At 40.8% G+C, this 21,222-nt stretch overlaps 2 protein-coding genes across 3 annotated transcripts in view; one reads left to right on the top strand and one right to left on the bottom strand.

Annotated features, from left to right (window-relative positions):
- IL17D (interleukin 17D) overlaps window positions 1-9,509 on the top strand; it is a 10,713-nt gene extending 1,204 nt beyond the window's left edge. The window contains exon 2 of the mRNA XM_014311745.2: window positions 7,523-9,509. Within this exon, the coding sequence (XP_014167220.1) occupies window positions 7,523-7,870 (348 nt within the window). The 3' untranslated portion in view covers window positions 7,871-9,509. The remainder of the gene's footprint in view (window positions 1-7,522) is intronic.
- A 2,115-nt stretch (window positions 9,510-11,624) lies between these two features.
- Window positions 11,625-21,205, bottom strand: EEF1AKMT1 (EEF1A lysine methyltransferase 1). Of its 2 annotated transcripts, XM_031066094.1 has the most exons (5): window positions 20,381-21,205; window positions 17,245-17,394; window positions 16,265-16,347; window positions 15,341-15,621; window positions 11,625-14,156 (listed from the first exon to the last, which is right to left on the bottom strand). In XM_031066094.1, the coding sequence occupies exons 1-5, from the start codon at window positions 20,381-20,383 to the stop codon at window positions 14,029-14,031; spliced, it is 645 nt and encodes a 214-aa protein (XP_030921954.1). In that variant the 5' UTR covers window positions 20,384-21,205; the 3' UTR covers window positions 11,625-14,028. The 2 variants fall into 2 exon arrangements, with proteins under 2 accessions (XP_030921954.1, XP_005417748.1); XM_005417691.2 differs by lacking the exon at window positions 20,381-21,205 and having other exon boundaries at window positions 17,245-17,525.
- Between the last annotated feature and the right edge of the window lie 17 nt (window positions 21,206-21,222).

Raw genomic sequence — 21,222 nt, 5'->3', positions numbered from 1 at the left:
GCTCGGGAGGCGAGGGGTGGCCGCGGCACGGGGCAGCAGGCAGGAAAGACGCTAAAGCACACGTCTAAGTAGGCGATTTAAGGTAATTATGTAAAAACAGCCTGTGTGAGGGCACAAGCTATGTCTAATGGGCAAAAAGATAAATGAATGAGGTGGAGCAAGCCGTGAGATGGAGCTCACACCCACATCCACACCCACACGGGAGCACAGACCACCCTCAAAAAGTCACTTGGGCAAATTGTCATGTGTGACAATCAGAGGACCCTCAGCAAAGGACCACCAAAGAAACACCTCCTGACTCTGCAGCAGCCACAGAGGGGCTCAGATGCTTTCCCAAAAATGTGACTCCAGACACTCCGCTGCTTCTAAAGTACTTCAGAGTACAGTCTGTGTTCCGGTCACCCACCAACACAGCCATATCCTCATCTACCAAACAGTCCCAAGGGCTCGATGTCCCCTTTGCTGTAGGAGTGTAGGCAGGAATGAATACAGAAATATTCTACACCTGTGTTTTCAACCTGTGCTTTGCAAACCTCCTTCCTCTGAGATGGAAACAGGGACTGACATTTTTAGGGGGCATAAAAACAACTAAGTCAATTTGTTGTGAGGCTGGTTAATACACAAAACATGGGTCTGCACTTCTATAGGAAGCTCTGGAAAAGCTTGGAAACCACTGATCTAGTACACTAATCCCAGTGTGTGATCACATTCTCTGAAGACTATGAAGTCTTCTGGTGGTTTGAATAAGACTGAGTTCTGTTTACAGCTTTCTGTAAAGGACTGCAGACAAGAGGAAGCTAAAACGTGCAAACTTAAACTGACTTTCTTGCTACTTTTTATACATTATCCCTGGTATATACTTGGATGCAGTTCCTGTGTATTCAGCAAACAGTTATCTCCTTGTTAGGCTCTCCAATAAATATTTATTTTATGGCATGGGTTTTGCTCGCTTTTAGTGTAAGAAGTAATCCTACTGAGAGAAAGATGGTTTATTTGCTCAGTAAGCCTTTCATAAGCAAAGTATTTTTAGCAATATGTTTTCTCTAAGAAAACTGAGAATTTTAAAGCTGCCTAAGAGTGCACAAAGCAAATGCCATGAGCAAAACACCTACCATTGGGCTCAGGTATTTTTTACAGTGGTTTTGCAAAAAACTAGTGCTATCAGAGAGTTGTTCCTCTGGTTTGAAAACAGTGCCCTCATCCTTACATCTCGTTGGGCAGGTATTTATTTTCAGATGGAGCTCTGCATAGGCTTACTTTTAAATGGAGAACCAGCTGCTTTTTGGGGCTTGGCTTACAAAAGTAAATCCACTGTACTTTTCATTCAAGTGTTTTCAGACAGACCACTAACCATTCACATACAAGTAACCTGATGACATCTCTGAGCTAGGAATTTTTAAAGATAGTGGGGATGAAGAATTACACCATTAAAAGCAAAATCTAAAATTATATTCAGAGGGGAAAATGTTTCTCTAGGGCAAAGAAGCCTGAGCACTCTGTCTAGTTAACAGATCTCATTTACAGCTTTATTTTTGTGACTGCATTTTTACTGTATCATTGGCATGCAATGAGACAGCAACAGATACCCCAAGATATGTAATTAAAGTGTAAAATTCAAGACTGCTAAAGTGCATTAGCTATTACCACCTGCTATCTCATAGATTTTGAAGCTACATATGAATATTTATTTTGTTCTGTGGTCTTCAGCTGGAAGAAGATGACCTGGAAGCTCCTTAATCCTGTTAGAGTTACTCCATATCTTTGAGAGGGACACACAGCTCTCCATTAAAGATTGCAAGTAATGTCCCATTTGGCTTTGTCAATGGGTAACCAATTTCACTTATACAATCCCAACAATTTCTTCTCCATGGCTGGAGTGTTAATCTGAAAAGCTGCACAGAGCTCTCTTCTGTACAACTCTTTCTTGACAAGCTTACTTGCATTTAATTCTTTTCCCTCATAAATTGCTCCCCTTCACAGATTCATTGCTGTCTCCTGAACTGCCTTCTGAATCACCAAAGTTGTTCTAGTGGTGAATGCTCATAAATAAACTCACTGTGGGCAGAAGCCTCTTGTATGCCCTGATAGGAAACTGCTCAAAGGCTGAATTTGACTACTTGAAATTTGCATCAAGGTGCCTGTCCCGTTCCAGCGTCTCACAGACATCCTGCTCTTTTCTGCACCTAAAGACTTACAGTGCAGTTTATTCCTGCTCTGTGCATAAAGGCTCTTTTTTCTTTTTGACGTGCATTTTAATGCCTGAGATACCTCATGCTGTTTCTCTGTCTTCATTGGCGTTGCAGCATTTCCCATTGTTACCATCTGCAGATTTCATTAACATACTGTTTATACTCCCTATTCCAGGTCATTAATAATAAAGATATTAAGTCTGGCTCTACTTACCTTCCCCTGAATATCTCCCCAGGCACCTGCTCCCAGCTGTTTAACACTGCTGCTTGTAATTCTTCTGTTCACATGACTGTTCAGTCCAAGTCAACTGGAATTTTTTCATATCAGCATTTATGAGAAAGAATCAAATATATTACTTAGAGAACTGTGTATAATGTTGACTCTACTGCATCATCTGTATCCCAAGCCTGTCATTCTGTTTAAGTGTGGAAGAATTAGGTTTGACTGGCTCAAAGCTCAGATAATCCTTGTGTGGCTTCTTTGCTTATCTTTGCTCTGTGCTTACTGTTTATTTTCCATTACTTGGTCTTTTAATTTGGTTATACAAAAATCAAGACTTACATCACTTTTGGCTTGCTGCAAACCAGAGATACAGGAGTTGTACATGGATTGCACCTCAGATCCATCTGGTCCCAGACCCTGATGCTAGCAGCAACCAACAGATCGTATTTAAGGCAAAAGCTATGGAGAAAATACTTGTTCATGTGTCTGATACTGAAATTCCATCCTGGTGGCCACAGGAGATCAGTATATAACTCAGGGCACAGAGTTGAATCACGTGAATCACTCTTTGCTCTGCAGAGCTATAAAGAGACAACAGAGTTCCCTGAAGTCAGTTGAGCATGCTGGATTTGCTCAGCAGTTCAGGAAGTTGGGCTACAAATTACCCAGCTTTTTTAAAAAAATAGAGCCAGCAGCAGGCCTTCTGCCCTGAAATCATCCTTCCATGAAATCGCCAGGCTGACTGTGTGCCAGCTTGTGACATCTATCCAGGGGTTGCTTGTCCATTCTAGCAGTATTACATGGACAGTCAATGAAATCCAGGGAGCCTGCTTGTACAAGGAGGCTCTGGCAGGGGCCACTTGGCTACTGCTATGGGTCAGAGCTGCTTAACAAGAATTAATGGAATGGGTGGGCCTGCAGACCCTGCTGACAGCACAGGATGGGTGCTCTTGCTAACATTTACAGAAGCCACAATCATGGTGAATCATTAGCAGTGCAAGCACAGCTCCAGAGATGCACAGAAAAGTTGCTCATGGACAAGAGCCATTATAAAAATGATTAATTTTAAATGTCTGCCTAAACTTTTGTGGGGGTCTGATCATAAAACTCAGAGCAAACCTTGAAAAATCTGATCCTGCTGAGGTCAGCAGCACTTTTACAGGTAGTGCTAATTTGTGATTCCATTCCTGGTGCTGCAGAGCACAGATGATATTCATTAACCAGCTGTGTGTATCAGCTCTATTTTTATTTTCTGATGTCTTAAGGCTACAATAACAACCATAACTAATTTGCAAACACACTTCTACGTGAGTTTAGCAAAATTTCTTTATGTGTATTCAAGAAGTCATCCATGTTTCTGAATTTCCAAATCCTGTGGCTTTTGTTTCTGCCTCTGGGGCCTAATCCTGCACCTACTAATGGTTAATTTACAAAGATTTAACTTTTATTGTCAGTGTTACTCTGATGATGTTAGCCAAGTTAGCCAGTTCCTCTCTCAAACATTGCCCAGCTTGTTTTTTTCTGTTTTGCAAAAATCAGTTTTAGTTTATAAGCAGCCTTGGTTTAGTGCTCATTTACATAAATTCTTAATACAAGTAATACAGGCAAGTCATTTTTCACTGGTAAAAGCCAACCTTGTCTGCAGTGTGTTTGAACAAAGTCATACAGGAGGGCTTTCCTTCAAATAATACTCCAGTGATTTTCTAGAAGCTTACCCAAGGCATTTTCCAGGACTTAACATTACCATGTGGCATGGTGTGCCTGTCCCAAAGATGCAGCCAAGGGAAAGAACACAAGGGGATGCAGAGCTGCCATCCTTTTTAGTTGAGCATGTTTGGGCTATTTCTACAGTAGTAATACCTATGTTGCTGTCTATATATAAAATAAAGCATTACATGAACAAAAGAACACCTGCTATATGGAAATAAATGTCTTGGCAAGGGAGGAAAAAAGCTGTTAGCTCTTAATCCTGTAAGTATTTCAGAGTGTGAAGGAAGGGGATGATGATCTGCTTATTAGACTTTTGATAACATCCAGCTGTTAGCCCAGTGCTAACAGTGATTTTCTGAAGAGTTGGCTCCCTGCCCCAGCACAGCATCTGACCCTGTGGAATCAGAAGCTTGGACATTACAAAGTGACAATATTATTAAAAGTACTGCATATAAAAGTAGCAGTACAGGAGAAGGCAGATTAAGTCTCTGCAAGAGTTTTACTTCTGACAGAAAGTTTTCTCTTGAGTTTCCAGGCTTAGTACGTAAATGGCAGGAAGTTTGTTTTTCACTGGGAGCTCTCAAAGCACTCGTAGGGTCAGAAGGAAAAGCAGCCGAGTCACACTTCATTAGCAGCTGCAGTTCAGCACAAACCTGCTGCTTGTTCCAGCAGATGGAACAGAGCAGCCCAGCACAGCTCACTGCTCCTGTCACTTGGGAACCAGCAGTGCTGGCGGGGCAGACTCAGCTTTCCACAGTGTTCACCTGAGTTCACAGGACATGGGCAATCCTCATCAAAGTGTCTGGGCTGGCTGGTTTGCAGCAGTGCCACAGCAAGTGACACAAGGCTGCAGGGGACACTTCAGTACCAGGGGGAAAGTTGCACTTCTGGTTCCCCACCACTCTTCCCAGCTCCGTCCATCTCTTGGGTGTAAGGAAAGACACAGCAGGGACTTGGAGCATGCATTTTTACCTGGTTAATTAATCTGATCAAAAATGTTTACCCTCTTCCAGGAGATGTTAAAACATGACTTGTAGTGGTTGGTGTTTCTTAGTGGCTCCAACCCAAGCAGGTCTGTGTTGCCTAGAAAGACACAAATGAGGTTTTATTTATACGGGTTTTCTGAACAGGTTTGAGCTGAAGACGCAAAACTTTGTATATGGCTCCAAATTTTAGTGACATTTGAGTTCAGGTATTAATTTCAGGAGGCATTACTTACAGGCTTCAGTCTTGAAGTTCTGGTCTGGATAAAAAACAACATCTATATTTTGAATTCATCACTAAGTTTGGATTCTCTCTGATTTGTTCCAGTCCTCACATGATGTATTACATTGAACTTAGTAATATAAGAGATTTTTTCCCTTGGAAAGTAGAAAACCATGCCACAACCACACCATCTTTCAAAAACCCCACCCCTTTAATACCTGACTTTTTCCATGCGGGAATTTGGAGGAGAAAGGTGATTGTAGACTGTGATTCCAGTGACAGTATTCTCCTGTTATCAGTGAAACCTCTCATGTTTGCATGCAGAAGCATGTTCATGCTTTCCAGTAACAGCATAAACCAGGTGCTAGAGATAATACAGTAGAGGAAACACCAATAACTTGACACATGGTGTGTTCAACAATCCACCACTGAAATTACTCACACGTGAGTTTGAAATGGGAATGTATCGCAGTAGAAAGGCCTGTGTTCCCCTTTCTTCCCTTCTGCTGGCTACCAGACATTTTATTTCACACTGGTGAGATCCTGTAACATGAAGGTATTTCCTGGGGAAAGTATGCGAGTATAAATGGGACAGAGAAGCATTGCAAAAAATATCTGCAGCACCACAGGTGTCTGGCTATTAGAGAACTGGTCAGATTTTTTTGTGAGGAAAAAAATTCTTTAAATTTTATATATATATATATATAAATTAATTTAAAAGTCTGTTTTCCTTGATGATAGGATAATCAAGTTTATGTTTGGCAAAAGCTGTGATTCCAGATTTCCATTAACCAGATAAACTGGCAATACTCCTGAAAAGGGCAGCTCCCTTGTGTCCCTGCCGAAGCTGCCTGTTCACTCTGGCTTGTTGATGCAGAGTGTATATGTGCATATGTGTGGCAAGACAGCTGACAGATCAAACCCCAGCTTCTGATGGAGTTACTCCTCAGCTGAATGAGTTCCTTGATCAATCCTGTGACCAGAAAAACATCAGTGTCAGCCCAGGGGTGGATGAGAGAGGGAGAGCCAGGCTGCCTGTTCTCACAAGGACAGGTTTTGTTGACTAGCAATGACTGCAGTCACAGCTTGAGGCAGACTTAGGGTTCTGCCTCTTCTGAACCTGAAACCTCTTTTCATCTCAGAGACAGCCTGAAGAGATAAAAGGTGAACACTCTGATACCCAATGAAGTGCTGCCAACCCTGGGAAACACAATTTAGAAATTGCTTTAAATCTATTAAGATTTAAGATTACTTTAAGAGAGTCCCACTGGACGACTGCATCCAGCTCTGGGATCACAACACAAGAAGGATGTGTACCTGTTAGAGTGAGTCCAGAGAAGGCCATGAAAACACTCCAAGGGATGGAGAACCTCTCCTATAAAGACAGGCTGAACCTTCCAGTATCTAAAGAGAGCCTACAAGAGAGCTGGAGTAGGACTCTTCACAGGAGCATGGACTGATAGGGCAAGGAATAATAGCTTTAAACTGGAAGACAGCAGGTTTAGATCAGATACTGGGAAGAATTAAGAAGTGAGGGTGGTGAGACACTGGCACAGGTTGCCCAGAGAAGCTGTGGATGCCTCATCCCAGGAAGCTACAGTTTATTTCAGTGTGGGCATGAAAATGTTGCTCTTCTGTGGTTAGAGGAAGATACAGTAGACATGAATTAGAAAAGCAATACAGAGTCCTGCTTTCAAGGGGAACGCACATTTATAACCCCAAATATACTAGGGAGAAAAATCTATTGCAGAAATAATAGTACAATTCAATTTTATTTAAATTACTATATTTTAAAACATCATGTCATGGCTTTAACAATAATAATGTTAATGAGGATTTGTAGCAGTTTTTGAAGAACTCAAGGCAGATAAAAAGTTTAGAAATGCCCAAGTGTCCTTTTTAATGCTCTGTTTACCCATTTGGTCCAAACTGCAAAACTCATTCTGATTAAACCCTTGAATCTTACATTTCAGAAAGCCAGACGCTCCCATGTGCACTGTAGGATCTAATCAGTTGTGTAACATGTTCATGATTTTTTTCTTTACACCTTACGCACTAGAAGCCAGACAGCAACAGCTACAGCTGTTTTTCCTGGCGAAGACAACAAAAACATGATATAATCATTATAATGATATAATAATTATAATAATATGTAAGATTATATAATTCCAGATGAATATACTTGGTTTTGGAGGTACTAATGAATCTTTATTTGCTCCCCTCTAGGATCTCCTATGATCCCACGAGGTACCCTAAGTACATTCCCGAAGCCTACTGCCTGTGCAAAGGCTGCCTGATGGGGCTCTTTGGCGAGGAGAGCCTGCACTTCCGCAGCACGCCGGTGTTCATGCCCACCGTCATCCTGCGCCGCACGCCCGCCTGCGCCGGGGGCCGCTACGTCTACACCGAGGATTACATCACCATCCCCGTGGGCTGCACCTGCGTCCCCGAGCAGGAAAAGGAGGCAGAGACCCTCAACTCCAGCATAGATAAGCAAGAAGTGAAGTGGCTGGTGGGCCAAAACAAGCCCTCATCGGAATGAAGAATGTATGAAAATTCATGTTTCAGTACTGGCCTCACATCATCACCTCACCACCTCAGGAAACTGCACCGCAGCAGCAAACACATTCACTCACCCTCTTTTTCTGCTTAGTTATTTCAGATATAAGATGGAAAGTCCAGTCACTCGGATCATTAGAGATGGCAATTAATTCTATTTCTTTAGCTCATGTAAACTTGTTTAGTTCATTATTGCAAACTCCAAATAGCTTTTCTTTTTTTTCCCTTAGAGCAGAACATTTTATCTTTGCTTATTCACAGTAAATTTTAGAAGATGATGCAACTGTAAGACATGGTGGCTATTACTATAGCAGGCTACTGGTTGTAGATATTTTTGAGGAATCTCTTATATTCTACTTTTAAGTACACTTGTATAAAAATCACACAGCTGCCTTATATGTGACAAATCAGCCGTTAAAAGGATAATTTCTCCGGCTGGGAGAGCCTCCCTTTATACTGCATAAGCTCCAAACTTTGCCTTTGAGCTATTACCTCTTTGGCTAATTTATACACTACAGCAAGGAAACCTTTGCTGAGTTGGAGTCATTCACGAAGCAATATTCTATGTGTTTGCTATTTTTAAACTTGCCAAATTGCTAAGGGTACAAATGTGTTGAGAAAAAACATGCTAGAATATTGTAAAAATGCAGCAGACTTTTTTGATGTGGACTATGTCTAATTACACAGAAAATATCAATTAGGAAAAACACAGTTTGGGTCCCAAGAATTCTGTGTTTGACTTCATCCATCACTGACTACTTCCTTGTGAAAAAACTGTGCTCCATGCAACCTTTCTCATTTTAGGAGAGGAGATTCCCCATTAAAAAGTAAGTACTAAGGATCACCTTCACCTCAGGTGCGCTGCAGGTGAGTACGCAGGCTAGGTCTTAACTTCCAGATCCTGCAGGAGGTCCTTGAGTTGAGTCCCAGCCAATCCAAACTTATTAAATCCAACTGATTTTTACAATTACTGTTATTAATTTCTCCTTGTGCTACATGTAACAGACGATCCTCACCTGCAAAAGCTGACCAGGCAGCCTTCCATCTGTGCAGCCTACTGCTGATGGAACTTGGTGGCAGGCCCTCACCAGAAACCGTGCATACACAAAAACTTGCATTTCCAGAACAAGAGACTGAAGTTGACTCAGCCTAGTGAATGAGAATCAGGAATGACCAGGCGTGCCTTGCACAAACATAATTCCCAGAGGGCCACACTCGCCAAAACGGATAAACCTCTGACTGCACAGCAGAGAGAATCTCTTTTACAGATAAAGGATCATGACTGCAATATCTTTACAGAATGAACATCATATGCAGCAATGTATCTGCTACATCATGAATCTCCAAACTGGCCTTAATTCATAGCAGAGAAAGCCCCTACACTACATAAACACACTCTTCTTTGGAGTGTTGTTGGATGAAGAATGGAAAGCTTATGAACTAAGTTGAATATAGAATGAAAGTCATATGACAACTCCATGTCTCGGTGCATCATTATTGATTGTGCTCTGACTCAGTCTAGCATAACAGTATTTTTACAGTGCAATCTGTGATACCTCTTACAAAGCCTAAAATAACTTTAAGAACTCCAGAAACGAATAAAGATTCCCATCACAATATCAGATTGAAGGTTGTAGCTGTTTTTTGTGCAGATGCTTTTCCTCAATTGTCCTTGTCTTTAGATCTGTATTTCTTCTGATTGTGATGCTTCTCTCTCAAGGGGATTCTCAAAGGTGAGTTCAGAGATGGTCATAAAATGTTTCTACTACTCAGAGAACAGCTAATTGCCTGGCTGCTGCCAGCAATTATAGGTAGTTACCTTTTCCCCAGAGAATGAAAATACTTGCAGCAGTTACAACCTCTTTTCCTTCCTCCTAATATGGAAGAACTTCTCACTCTCTGAGCAGAGGGAAATGGTAATCAGAGGGGCTCAAAAGGGAGGCTGACCCACAAAACTGGACAAACACTGCACTAAGTGATGTTTCAGTAGCCTGATCCCTTCCAGCTTCACCATTAGATTGTGAGGTTTTTCTCTACATGTACGCTTAAAGCAGCATGAAGTTGAACCTTCAGACTCCACCGCACAGTCTTCCCCCTAACAGGCAATAAAATGACCCCCAAAAACAACAGCAAAATGTCCAACCATGAACCACTTAACATTCTGTAGATACCCAGAGGGGCTACCAGCTAAGTCTGGCCAAACACTGCCCTCCAGTGAACTCATTGTCTACCCACACACTTTTGTTATACAAATTTGTCTGCAACAAATTAGTTTTTAGAGCACATGAGCATATATTTGCATGATGTGGAGGAAAAAACCCTCTTTTTTTTTTTTTGCAACTCTCTTGTCCTCCAGACATAAATTATGGAGTCATTTTGAGGTTTCAAGTAACTAGAGCATGTTCAGGGAATTCCTGGGAGGTGCAAGCTAAAATCAGGTAAATGGAACATAATAATTTTCTCCACTCCAGAAAAGTAGATGCTTTAGCTTATAGAGAGCTTCAGAAAGTGGATGATTGAAAGTACTTGAGAATTGCAAAACCTCCATGGATCAATAGAGTGCTTGTGTTGGTGACCTCATCACACTGCAACAAATGCAGCAAGCTTCCCATGGTTCAGGCATCTTTATGCTATTTTGTTCAGAAGCCCATTTTCCCTTCTTAATCCTCCTTTTCCTCTGTGACAGACTTCTTGGCTGAGCCAATTTGCTTCCTGATTCAGCTTTCCAGTTAGGTGTCTCTTAAAAGCTGTTTATGTTTTAGCACGAGCAACTGTTTGATATTTTGTAAGTGAGCAACTCTTTGTTAATACTCAACATCAAGAGTTATTAGCTACACAAACACTTGCTGGCCTTCAAAATATCCTTCCATATATCCTTTCTCTCCACATTACTCATGTGGGAAAGCTTGAATGTTAAATGTAGTTTGCATTTGTTTGGAATTGTTTTGTTTTTTTTTACCAAGGTCATCACATCATGGATTTATATCAGTTTCACTTCAAATGTGGTGTGACATTTTCCAGCTTCCAGCCCTCTGGTTACAGCTGCCACAGCCTTGCCTTTAATTTGCATGGGGGAGGGAGTGTTCATTGGAGTTGCTTCAAGGCTTCACAAACTGTTGACAGAAGGAAAACATGAAATGCCTCACTGAACCAACTCCAGGCCCAATAAATGCAAACAATTCAAAGCTAGAACTATCTGGCAGCTGCAGCTGATTTGAGAAAATTTTTTGTTGTGCCAGGAAAATCTTTTCCTTCAACAAGGTTGTCCCTGGAATACATTAGGAGTCACAAAACACAGAACAATATCCCTGCTAATGAGATTATTTTCTTGTCTGTAGTATCGCTTAAGGTAGTTTGGAAAATTCCTAACATTCAGAAAGGCTGAGGAAAGCCTGACATGCTAGTTTGGGTTTACTTGCCAGTCATCACCTGAAGGTGTCTGTCTGAATAGGTGAAAATCTACAGCTACACATAAACATGGAATTGCGTGGGGGAACATGAACATGAAAGCAGCAGGAGGAAAAGGGGAAAAAGGCTGTGATGTGCTCGGAAAGTATAAACACCCATTAATCCTGCTGGGATGAGGGAACAGCCATAACTGCCTGGGCTAGGGTAGTTAAAGAGGCTGTAGCATATATGACTGTGCAGTCATAAATGCCACTGGAAAAGGAGCATGGTGCTGACACTTCACCACAGTCTGTTCCAACAGGAAATCCATCCATGAGACACCCCCAGTTGTCAGTCACTACTTGACACTGACATTTTTATTCACAATCCTATTACAGAAGAAAAGAGGGGTTTGCTGTCACATACTATTTCTTAAAGTTATCAAGCTGGCACAAAACACAAATTCACTATGGATTTTTGTGACTTGTACCCTTCTCAGAAACAGCTACTTTCTTGGAATCAAGTAAGACAAAAATAGTTTACCTCCCATCACTGATGAAGGCTGTAAATGCCACTAGTCAAGCTCTGCTTGGGCAGCTGCCTGCACTCCCCAGGCTTTTAAGAGGGAGGCTGGTGGGCAACGGGCTGCTCTGTTGAGTGCATCTGCACAGATTTCCATTCACCCTCAGTTCCATAACTATGCATCTTCACAGTGCCCCTTTTCAAAGCAGTCTGACCTACATGTGAGAAGCAGCAGTGATTTTCCTGGAAGCGAACTTCTTGGTACAACTGAATGGTGCATTTTTATCTTTTTAAGAAATATCTCTGATGAAGTCAGCAAAGTTGACTTTTAACTCTGCTATGGAGAGCCCAATAATACACACTTACCAAAATGAAGCAAATAATGCAGCAAAATAGGTGAGGCTTCGATTTGAACAGCACATTCTAATTTAGGTGGGTGGCAGGGGAACAGTATCATCCCTTCTGGCAATCATACCCGTCCCACTTGAAGCCTCTATGCAGTTAAAAACAAAGTTTCATGAGTTCCTTCATTGTCTCCATCTGCTTGGTGCGCAAGACACTGAGGTAATGAACCAGTTTAAAGTACAGGTTAGTGCCAAGAGCTACGCAGTTACCATTCTGGTTTGCTTTATTTTCAAACTGGCCACATGAAAGTGATGATGTAGCCTCCCAGAAAACAACTAAACCCAGGTGTATTTCACCTGTGGACAGTCATTTTCAGGGGAATTCTGGCTCAGCAGCAAGGATGGCATATGCTTTGAAAGGCAAGAGTGTATGGGTCACGCAGCAGAAAGGAGAGGCCGGTGCCTGTTCTCCCTGCGAGCGCTTCTTCTGCTGCACTTTCCCTGTTTTAACAACACTTGTGACCAGCCTGACAGAAACCAAGGTGTGTGAAAGAGGGAGAAAACTGTTACCATGGAGGCCAGGAACACCGCGTGCAGGGAGGAGGTGACAGGTATAAAATGTGAGGAGGGAAAAGCCTTAGGAAGCAAACAGATCTCTTGGAAAATGGGGAGAAGAGCTAGAGTGGATTGGGTGGGTATTTATGAACCACTGTTGTGTTCAGCTCAGACAACACCATTCTCTGAGCACTGAGAGAGGATTAGAATCCATCTATGTTATTCCTGCTCAGCTATTTACTCCACCAGATTGCAAAATCTGCATTCAAACAGCAGAAACATGAGTTATCACTGCCTTATAAAAAGTCTCATCTCACAAGCTTAATTAGGCTTATTCCCACCACAAATAAATTTAGTACTTGATTTTACATGATTTGTCTTGTAGATGCAGCATTTCTGCTAACTTTTACACAGTATGACATACAAATACAAGCGCTTGTGTTTTGTAGAGTGTTTTTAGAGATTATGAAAGTGTTGAGTGCCTTGAAATTTATGTACTAATTTCCACCCAAAAATACTTCAGTAGTGTAGTCAAAAGGTTAGTCAAAACTGGCTTTAAAATCCCCAGTTATCAAAAATTCTACTTATGCAAAGCAAAGCTTTTACAATGTATTTTGACTGAAATATAGTCCAAACCTTGAATATAAAATCTAACATTTTTCTATTTGAAACAGTGGGACTTTATCAATATATTATTCTTCAGTGGCCTTGTAAGATTCAAAGATTTTTAAGATACTTCTATTCTAATGCTCTGCTGCTGTCTGTGGAACAAGAGAAAGAGATAAAACCAGGCAACTGGGAAAAAAAATTGTAACCATTCTTGTAACTTGACATACCTGTAGATCCTCTTTAGTTTGATATTGAAATTATTAAAAAGCAGGCATTATATTTAATCAGAGCCATTATGATTCAAGATTTAAGAGACATGTGTGGGTCACATTACTCCAGAAGTATTACATTCTTTGGCAATGATGATTCTGATGCCTGCAAGGCAAACACCTATGTGTTGTTATAAGCTAAAATCACTTCAAAGAGGTCACTGATGTGTCCTCAAATGGTAAAAGCTGCCAGTTAAAATGAAACTCTAACAAAGAAGTTCCCATTATCCAGCACCTGCATTGCTTGGTCTGCATTTACCTCATACAAAACACAGTAACTGCAAACGCTTACTCATTGAAAAGAGAGAGGTTATCACACCGTGTTGATTCCAGCTATCCCAGAAAACGGTACTCAGAGCCAACTATGTCAGCCCTGAGAAATGTGGCATAACTGACAGTAAACAGAAAGAAGCTTGACAGAAAAAGCTGTAGATTTGTAGATGATCTTAGGAGAATCAGTCCAGTCCAGAAGCATAGTTCACATAGCATCGAAATTCATTGGCTAAATTTCGTGAGTGTTTTGGAATAAACTTGCACATCTTTACACCAAGATGCTTTGCTGCCTGTTCCTCCATGACTGCACCTGCAGCAAAAATAATTGGTATTCAATTAGAAAAAACAGTAACAGAATGTTTGAACTTTTTTAACAGCTCCTCCCAAATGCATACTTAGAGTGCCTGGTGTTTTTTAAAGAAGGCAGGCTTAAAGCAACTATACCCTCAGCCTTCCTTAACAACAGAATCTACTGGGAAACTTAAAGTAAATCTAGAGGAATGGAAGACATCTCAAGGAAATGAATGTCCAAGAAATTTCATAAAAATAAATAGAGGGTATCAGTGCCATTTTCACAGAAACCAAATTTAAACTCAGTCTTCTTGCTACATTCCAAGGAAGTTAAATGGCAGGGAGCCGTGGGAAATGCAAACAGATTACATCTACTCTTTCACTTACATAAACCACAGAGTGATATTTGCAGCTACACACTGAGAAATCACTGCTTTGAGCAGTAAACTGAAGGACCACCTATCCATTCTAGGGAAAAACATCTGAGAACCACCCTTGTGTGTGACTGCCATGTGCACTTAAACCAAGGAGCAGGTTTTCTATGGCCACATTATTTTAATTTTTCTTTATTTTACCTGCTTGGTTGCCTTCCCTGAAATTGTACATACAGAGGGGTTTTGACCTTCTTTTTGGAAAGGTTTCCTGGATGTCTTCAGATAACAATACAGTAACAACAAAATGGCTTAAGAAAACCCATAACTTGGGCAGACACACATCACTTCTCAAAAAGCAAGTGCACCTTCCTAAAGAAGGACCCACAAGTACAGATATCTAGTTATCTAGTTTCTGCTTTTATCACTGCTTTTTAATGCCTCCTGCTGTATTTCAGTGCCTAAGACATAAACAATAACTTGCACTTATGTTTGCTGTTCCCAGATTTCAATCATTGCAATTAAATAGAGTGGCCTTTCTACAAGAAAAATTATATTTCTGGAATTTTGCTGGATGATCGTATAATTCTTCAAAAATTTAGTAAAATCCATAATGCCATAGGAAAAAAGTACTGACTTGAACTATTAAAACCCACCTCTGTTTAAAATAAAGGTTTAACTCAAGTACTCAAATAAAAAGCTTAGGATACATATTCCTCTTTAAATTGATAATAATCCAGCATTATTGAGTGAGTATTTGTCTCTGTAAGTTTGTCATTAGAAAGAGAGAAAAAAGCTACTTAAGGGGACCTAATATTTTTATTAGTTATACCTGTGCAAAGCAGAATCTTTCCTTTTGTTAGGTATTTGATGGTCTCTGCAGTCTTTTGAAGACATTCCTCAGACAGATAGGGTGGATCTGCTATCACAATGTCAAAACTGTGTGGCAGGAGATTTTCAGGTAAGTCCAAAGGGTGGTTGTAATCATAGAAGATAAACTCTTCTCCATACACAGAAAACCTTCTGTCATACTCCAGTACACACACAGAAAAATCCTCACCATCCTGTTCTTTCAGCTTCTGGTACACACTTGGTGCACTAACGCATGCTATCCTGAAAAAATACACAATAACTTGAAATTGTAATTTTAAAAGGCAAACAACAGCAACAAAACTCTACAGCAGTCTTCAGAGAGGCTTTGGGAAAACATTTTAAACATTAGTCCCAAAAATATAAAGTATTGTTCCTCCATTCTAACAATTAATTATCTTAGTAACAAAGTTTTAAGTATGAAAGTCATTACTGTTCAACCCCACGCTACCTAAAGATCTTAAGCTTAACTACGGAGAAAGTCTTGTTTCAGAAAAGCAAGGAAGTACAGTCAAAAATGAAAAATTACTGTTTATAGAAGTAGGAAGAAAACCAAGTTTTTTCCATCTGTTTTACAGAAACATAATATAAAAACTAATTATAAATCAATAATGTGCTCTGAAGCACTTTGTATTTCTCAAAAAATTACAAAGATTTATAGAAAACTTTTACAAGGCACAGACTACAACATTCAGTGAAATGTCAAAGAGGAAGATCAGTATAAACTATTAACTAAATAACATCAAAGCAGTTCTGCAGTATCTCAGTTGAACAAAACTGAAGTACAATGAGTAATGAATTAAACTGCCTGCTCTTGCCTACATAGCAGAAACAAAATATTTGCAGAGGAGACATGTTAAATCTACAACACAATTATTAAACCTACCTGCCACCTTTTCCAGCTGCCAGAACTGCTTCCTTAGCCAGGCATGATGCAGTTTCATCACTGTACCAAAACTGGCTCAGTTGCTGAGAAAGACAATGCACAATTACAAACAACATCAAATCATCTGGCTGTGCTATGCAGAGTTATGTGCAAGTCATAACTGAAGAAAACCACAGGCCACAGCAACTTCTCAGTTCACAACCTGTAAAGCTGGAAAGGTGACTGTTTTCCTGACAGTCTTCCTACTTCTGTAATCTAGTGATATGTAGCAGGTACCTTACACTCTGTGTTTCCAAAACATGAACTGCAGTATCAGGAAAACCAAGAAATCCAAACCACTGACAGGGTATTTCAAAGCCAATGTGCAGATGCACATTATTTATGTGCTCTTAAATTGAGTTCCTTCAGCAGATGAGGAAAAAGGCCCTTGAAAAGTGACAGTGTGGGAAGAAAGAGAAGGATAAGAAAACTAAATCAGAACAATCAGAAAAAGGAAGACCAAAAAAGCCCAACCCAGAGAAAAATCAGAAATCAGTCTGTCACAAATAAAAACAAGCAGTAAAACAGTCATCCACAAAAATAAAGAAATAAAACACACACACACACACAAAAAAAGTGAAAGGAAAGATCACTTGGTCTTGTTACACTATATTTGTCTCAGACTCAGGGAAGAGTCTTTACTACTATCACATGCCAAGCTGGAGTTAAAATTTCCAGAAGGGACAGATGCTTCTGCTAGCAGCTTTATTCCCTCTCCATGTACTTTCAGTTTGTACCCCCCATGCACATGTGGAGCAAACAACTACATCCAGATTTAATACTAGAGCAAATCTCCCTACAGTGTTGCCATCCATTAATAGCAACATCTTGAGTGTTCCCCTCTTTAATTTCACTTCATTTCATTATCCAGCCACAAAAGAAACTCAGTCAGGGCTACTCCTCTATCTGTGCTTCACTCACCGAAATTTATAGTTTCTTACCCAGTCTTCTTCTATTGAGCCAATGGAATATTGATTAAACCCTTGGGAGGTCTTCATGCCCTCTCTCTGCTGCTGTTCCAAATAGAACTCCTGGAGGGCAGCCAATGTATGAGATGAAAGCTGGGGAATGTCATCATCATCGTCCATTTTCTTAGACGTCAACAAGAAAAAAGAAATTAATTAAATGAACTCTTTTCAATTGTGAATGTTTTTTAAAACAGCATAATCTTGTCAGGTAAAACAACTTCCACCAAGAATGCAGCTAACTAGGAAAACCTCCTAACAAAACAAAACTTACTCCCTCTACTTAAGTGCTCTTAAATCAGTGAGAGGCCAATTGGAAATAACAAGTCTCCACAGAGAATTCAGGAAGAGCAGCAACACTGTTCCCTTTCTATACAACATGGATTTGGCTTGTGTTCTTACAGAGAAGTTGACATCACAGTTCTTGGCTTCCTGTGGATCTGGAAACTCCTATAGAAATTATTTCCTTCCTTCCTAGTAATAATGATACCTATCGGTCATTCCTTCCCATGTTCAAAAGCCACACAATTTTGACTCCAAATGAAGTAAACTAGCATTCTAGCTCAGCATCACCTGGTTTTAACTTCCATGCCATAAAAAGATTCCTCTAAATGCCACAAATCTACAACAAAAAAAAGAAAAAAAAGAAAAAATAAGGTAGTCAAGAAGCTCCAAAAGGAGTGTATACCAATGGAAAAGTACAGTCGTTTTCAGAAAGCTCCTGAAGTGCAGTTCTGCCAGGCAGCCTCCCGGAGCCCCATGCCCCAGGCAGCACAGCAGCCTCTCCCCGGGAACGGCGCCACCTCGTGGAATGGAGGTGCCGGAAAGGATTCAGCACGTGAAAAAAATTGGACAAAACTGAGAAAGATTCTTTTCCCAGGAAACCATTTCCCCTGCATCCAGCCTGAGGATCAGCACGTGAGCAATGCCTTTAACAGAGTCTGGAGATGCAGGCAGGGATAAGCCTGCATTATGCAGAAGTCACTGAGAAACTGAGAACTCACCTGAACAGTGAGTGAACATTTTGAGTCATGTGGAGCTGCTCATGGCTCTTCTCCTCATTCCCTGCATTACAAGGAGAGCTCCAGAACTGGCAGTCTCCTCCTTCCACCCCTTCCTTCTGCTCTAACAGAGCTTTCAAGATGAAGTTTCCTTTAAACAGCTTCCTCCTGCTTGCTGAAAAAATGGTACATTACCCTGGCACTGGAGGATAACTCTGCCATTGCTCTGACGCAATACACACCTAAGGAAAGCTCTTATCTGCAAAACCTGCCTTTTCCAGAGTATCATTTACTGACTTGCTGGCTTCTCAGGCCAGGCTGGCCAAACAGGGAATTGCTCAGAGCCCAAAGATCCACCTATGGCATCAGTCTCACTCAAGAGAATTCTGGAGTCAAGCTACTTAGTAAAACCAAAATCATTATTTTTCCCCTAGCTGTTCATTGACAAAAACACAAATGCTTTAAGACTATTTACATTATTAAATTATGTATTATTTAAAGTGAATTACATATTATTTAAATTTATTATAGAAATGACTGTATGTCCAGACAGATAACACAGTTTCTAGCCACAATTCTCTAACAAAGCATAACACTATGACCTATTTTAGGTCCTATACAACAATTTATTTTTGCTAGGACATGGAAGAAATTTACAATCACTCCTTAACTCACAACACTTTTTTTATTATCTGAATGATACATACAGTAATCTGGTCTGCTGTTACCCCCTAAGCAAGAACACAACCATGATTTGACTCTAAGAAACTGAAACAGGTGGAAAGCTTCATTTTTTAAATAAAAAGTTGAAATTTTTTGATTTTCTGTTCAGAGAGCCCATACTGGCATTTGCAAAGACTAAATCAATGCCCATGAATTGAAACCCTCACAGATAAAGTTGCTGATGAAGAATTTGCCATTGTTTCAGAACATAAAAAGGCATACTGCCATAGACATCTTTTATCTATTAATAATTTTTAGTTGATTTTTTTAAACTCTTCCTTTTGGTTTATAAATTAAAAGCCTTAGGAACCAAGAAGTAATTAACTGTGAGGTTTTGCAAGCAGAGGTAACTCAGAACATATGGTAGAAATATTACATACAGCTATTATAAATGCCTCCAAAATTCAATATATTTTTCTGAATGTATATACTGACTCAGGTTATTAGCATGAAGACATTCTCATGCTTAAGAACTACATCAGAAAACCCTTAAAGTAAGTTTATGTCTTCAAGACTTGTAAATTCCTTCAAGGGAGACAGTTCTACTGTTTGAAATCCCTTCATTATCTCTTCCATTAATTTCACTGCTCTCAAGTCCAGAAGCAACCCTGAAAGTTCTATGGGAGGATGGGAAGAAGCTCACAGTGCCCCTGGCACTTAGGGAATCTTTACACTCTTAATTCCCCAAGGCCCCTGAGGCTCCAGCTGACCAATCCCTGCTTGCCCCAGGCCCTAGGTCCCTCCACATGCAGACCAGGCTTCGTCCTCACACAGACGCTCTCTGGGAGCCACACAGGCGAAAATCAGATATCCAAGAACAGCTCAAGAACACTGCATAAGGTTTGGAAAATGACTCTCATGGTGAAGTAAAGGTCACCTGAAGGAAAACACCAGAAAAGCTCCCTCAGATAGAGTGGAACAGGAACAGGCAGGGTAAAATGGGAAATTTGTGTTCATAGGGTAAAATGGCAAATTTGAATGCTACTGGTCCCTAAAGGGCTAGATCTACCCACAAAACAGGAAAAATGAGGTGATGAATTGCACCATGTGGCCTGCAGTGCAGCAGGTGGGATGAAGGGAGCGGAGGTCCCTGCAGATTCCTTAGTCCCTTCCCCTGTGCACAGCTCAATCTCTCTCTTATTAGCTGATGCACTGTTCAGGCAGATGTCATCACTACAGAGTGAAAGCTCTCCAAAGAAAACAAAAACTAAATTAAGAGAGATAAGAGCAGCACAGGAGACTCCAAGGCCTTGTCCACACAAGAATGTTGTATGTATTTAACAATAGTTTCTGACTGTCATGTATGAAAAGTCTATTTTTATATAGCTAAATTCTGAAACAGAGGAAAAAAATACTGAAAGTTAAAAGAAACACTATGAAAAAATTACCATTCTTTGGTCCCCAGTACATTTATTTCACGTGTAGTTATGACCACGTGGAGAACAGGTGATAAGGAAACATTAGGAAAGACTAAAAGGCCATGGAGTAGAAATACATCTGGAAAGCCATGATGCTCATCGCTGGGAATGAGGAAGAAGAGGACAGTGTTAGTCCTTTTACCAAGAATATAAAAAGATCTTTTACCAAGAATATAAAAAGCACATGTGCAACTTCAGAAAGATCTTATTCTAAGAGTAACCTTGATCAAAAGACAGAGAGCATGAAATGGAGCTAAATCTAGTTGTCTGTGTTTTTTCCAAGCTGCCCAAGTCAGTCTTTGAGACAAGCAACTCATCATCCACGGTGTTTGCAGCACACACCGAGAAATGCTGGCCAGTGGTATGCAACCCTAATGAAAATCACCTGGCAGGGGCTGCCACCACCTGCCTGGAGGTAGAGAAGTCCGGATCTGATAGACTGGAAAGCTACTAAATGTCTCGACTTGTGCCCCGATACCTCAAAAGCCGGAATTTCACAATGTGTCAAAGTCACACAGAAACTTCATAGCAGAGAAGCTCTCAGAGGATTACCAAATACGCAGAAACTGCCACGGATTAACAAAGCAAAGCCAGGAGGCCTGGTGGCTAGTTCAAGCAAAAGGAAATTATGATGTGTCCTACGGAGGACAGGGCTCGGGATCACCGGTCCCTCCTACACCGGCCCGTGGCTGAGGGGACACGGACGGTGCCCGGAGGAGGCCCTTTCCTGCTGTCCCCTCCCCCGCGTATCGCTTCGAGGGCACTCTGCGGCCACACAGAATCCCCGTGGGGGGCAGGGGGTGACCCCAGCC

This window comes from Geospiza fortis, unplaced genomic scaffold, assembly GCF_000277835.1.
Source record: "Geospiza fortis unplaced genomic scaffold, GeoFor_1.0 scaffold16, whole genome shotgun sequence".
Taxonomy (NCBI): Eukaryota; Metazoa; Chordata; class Aves; order Passeriformes; family Thraupidae; genus Geospiza; species Geospiza fortis.
Note: the sequence above shows the minus strand (reverse complement) of the source record. Positions and strands in the feature narration are given on the sequence as shown.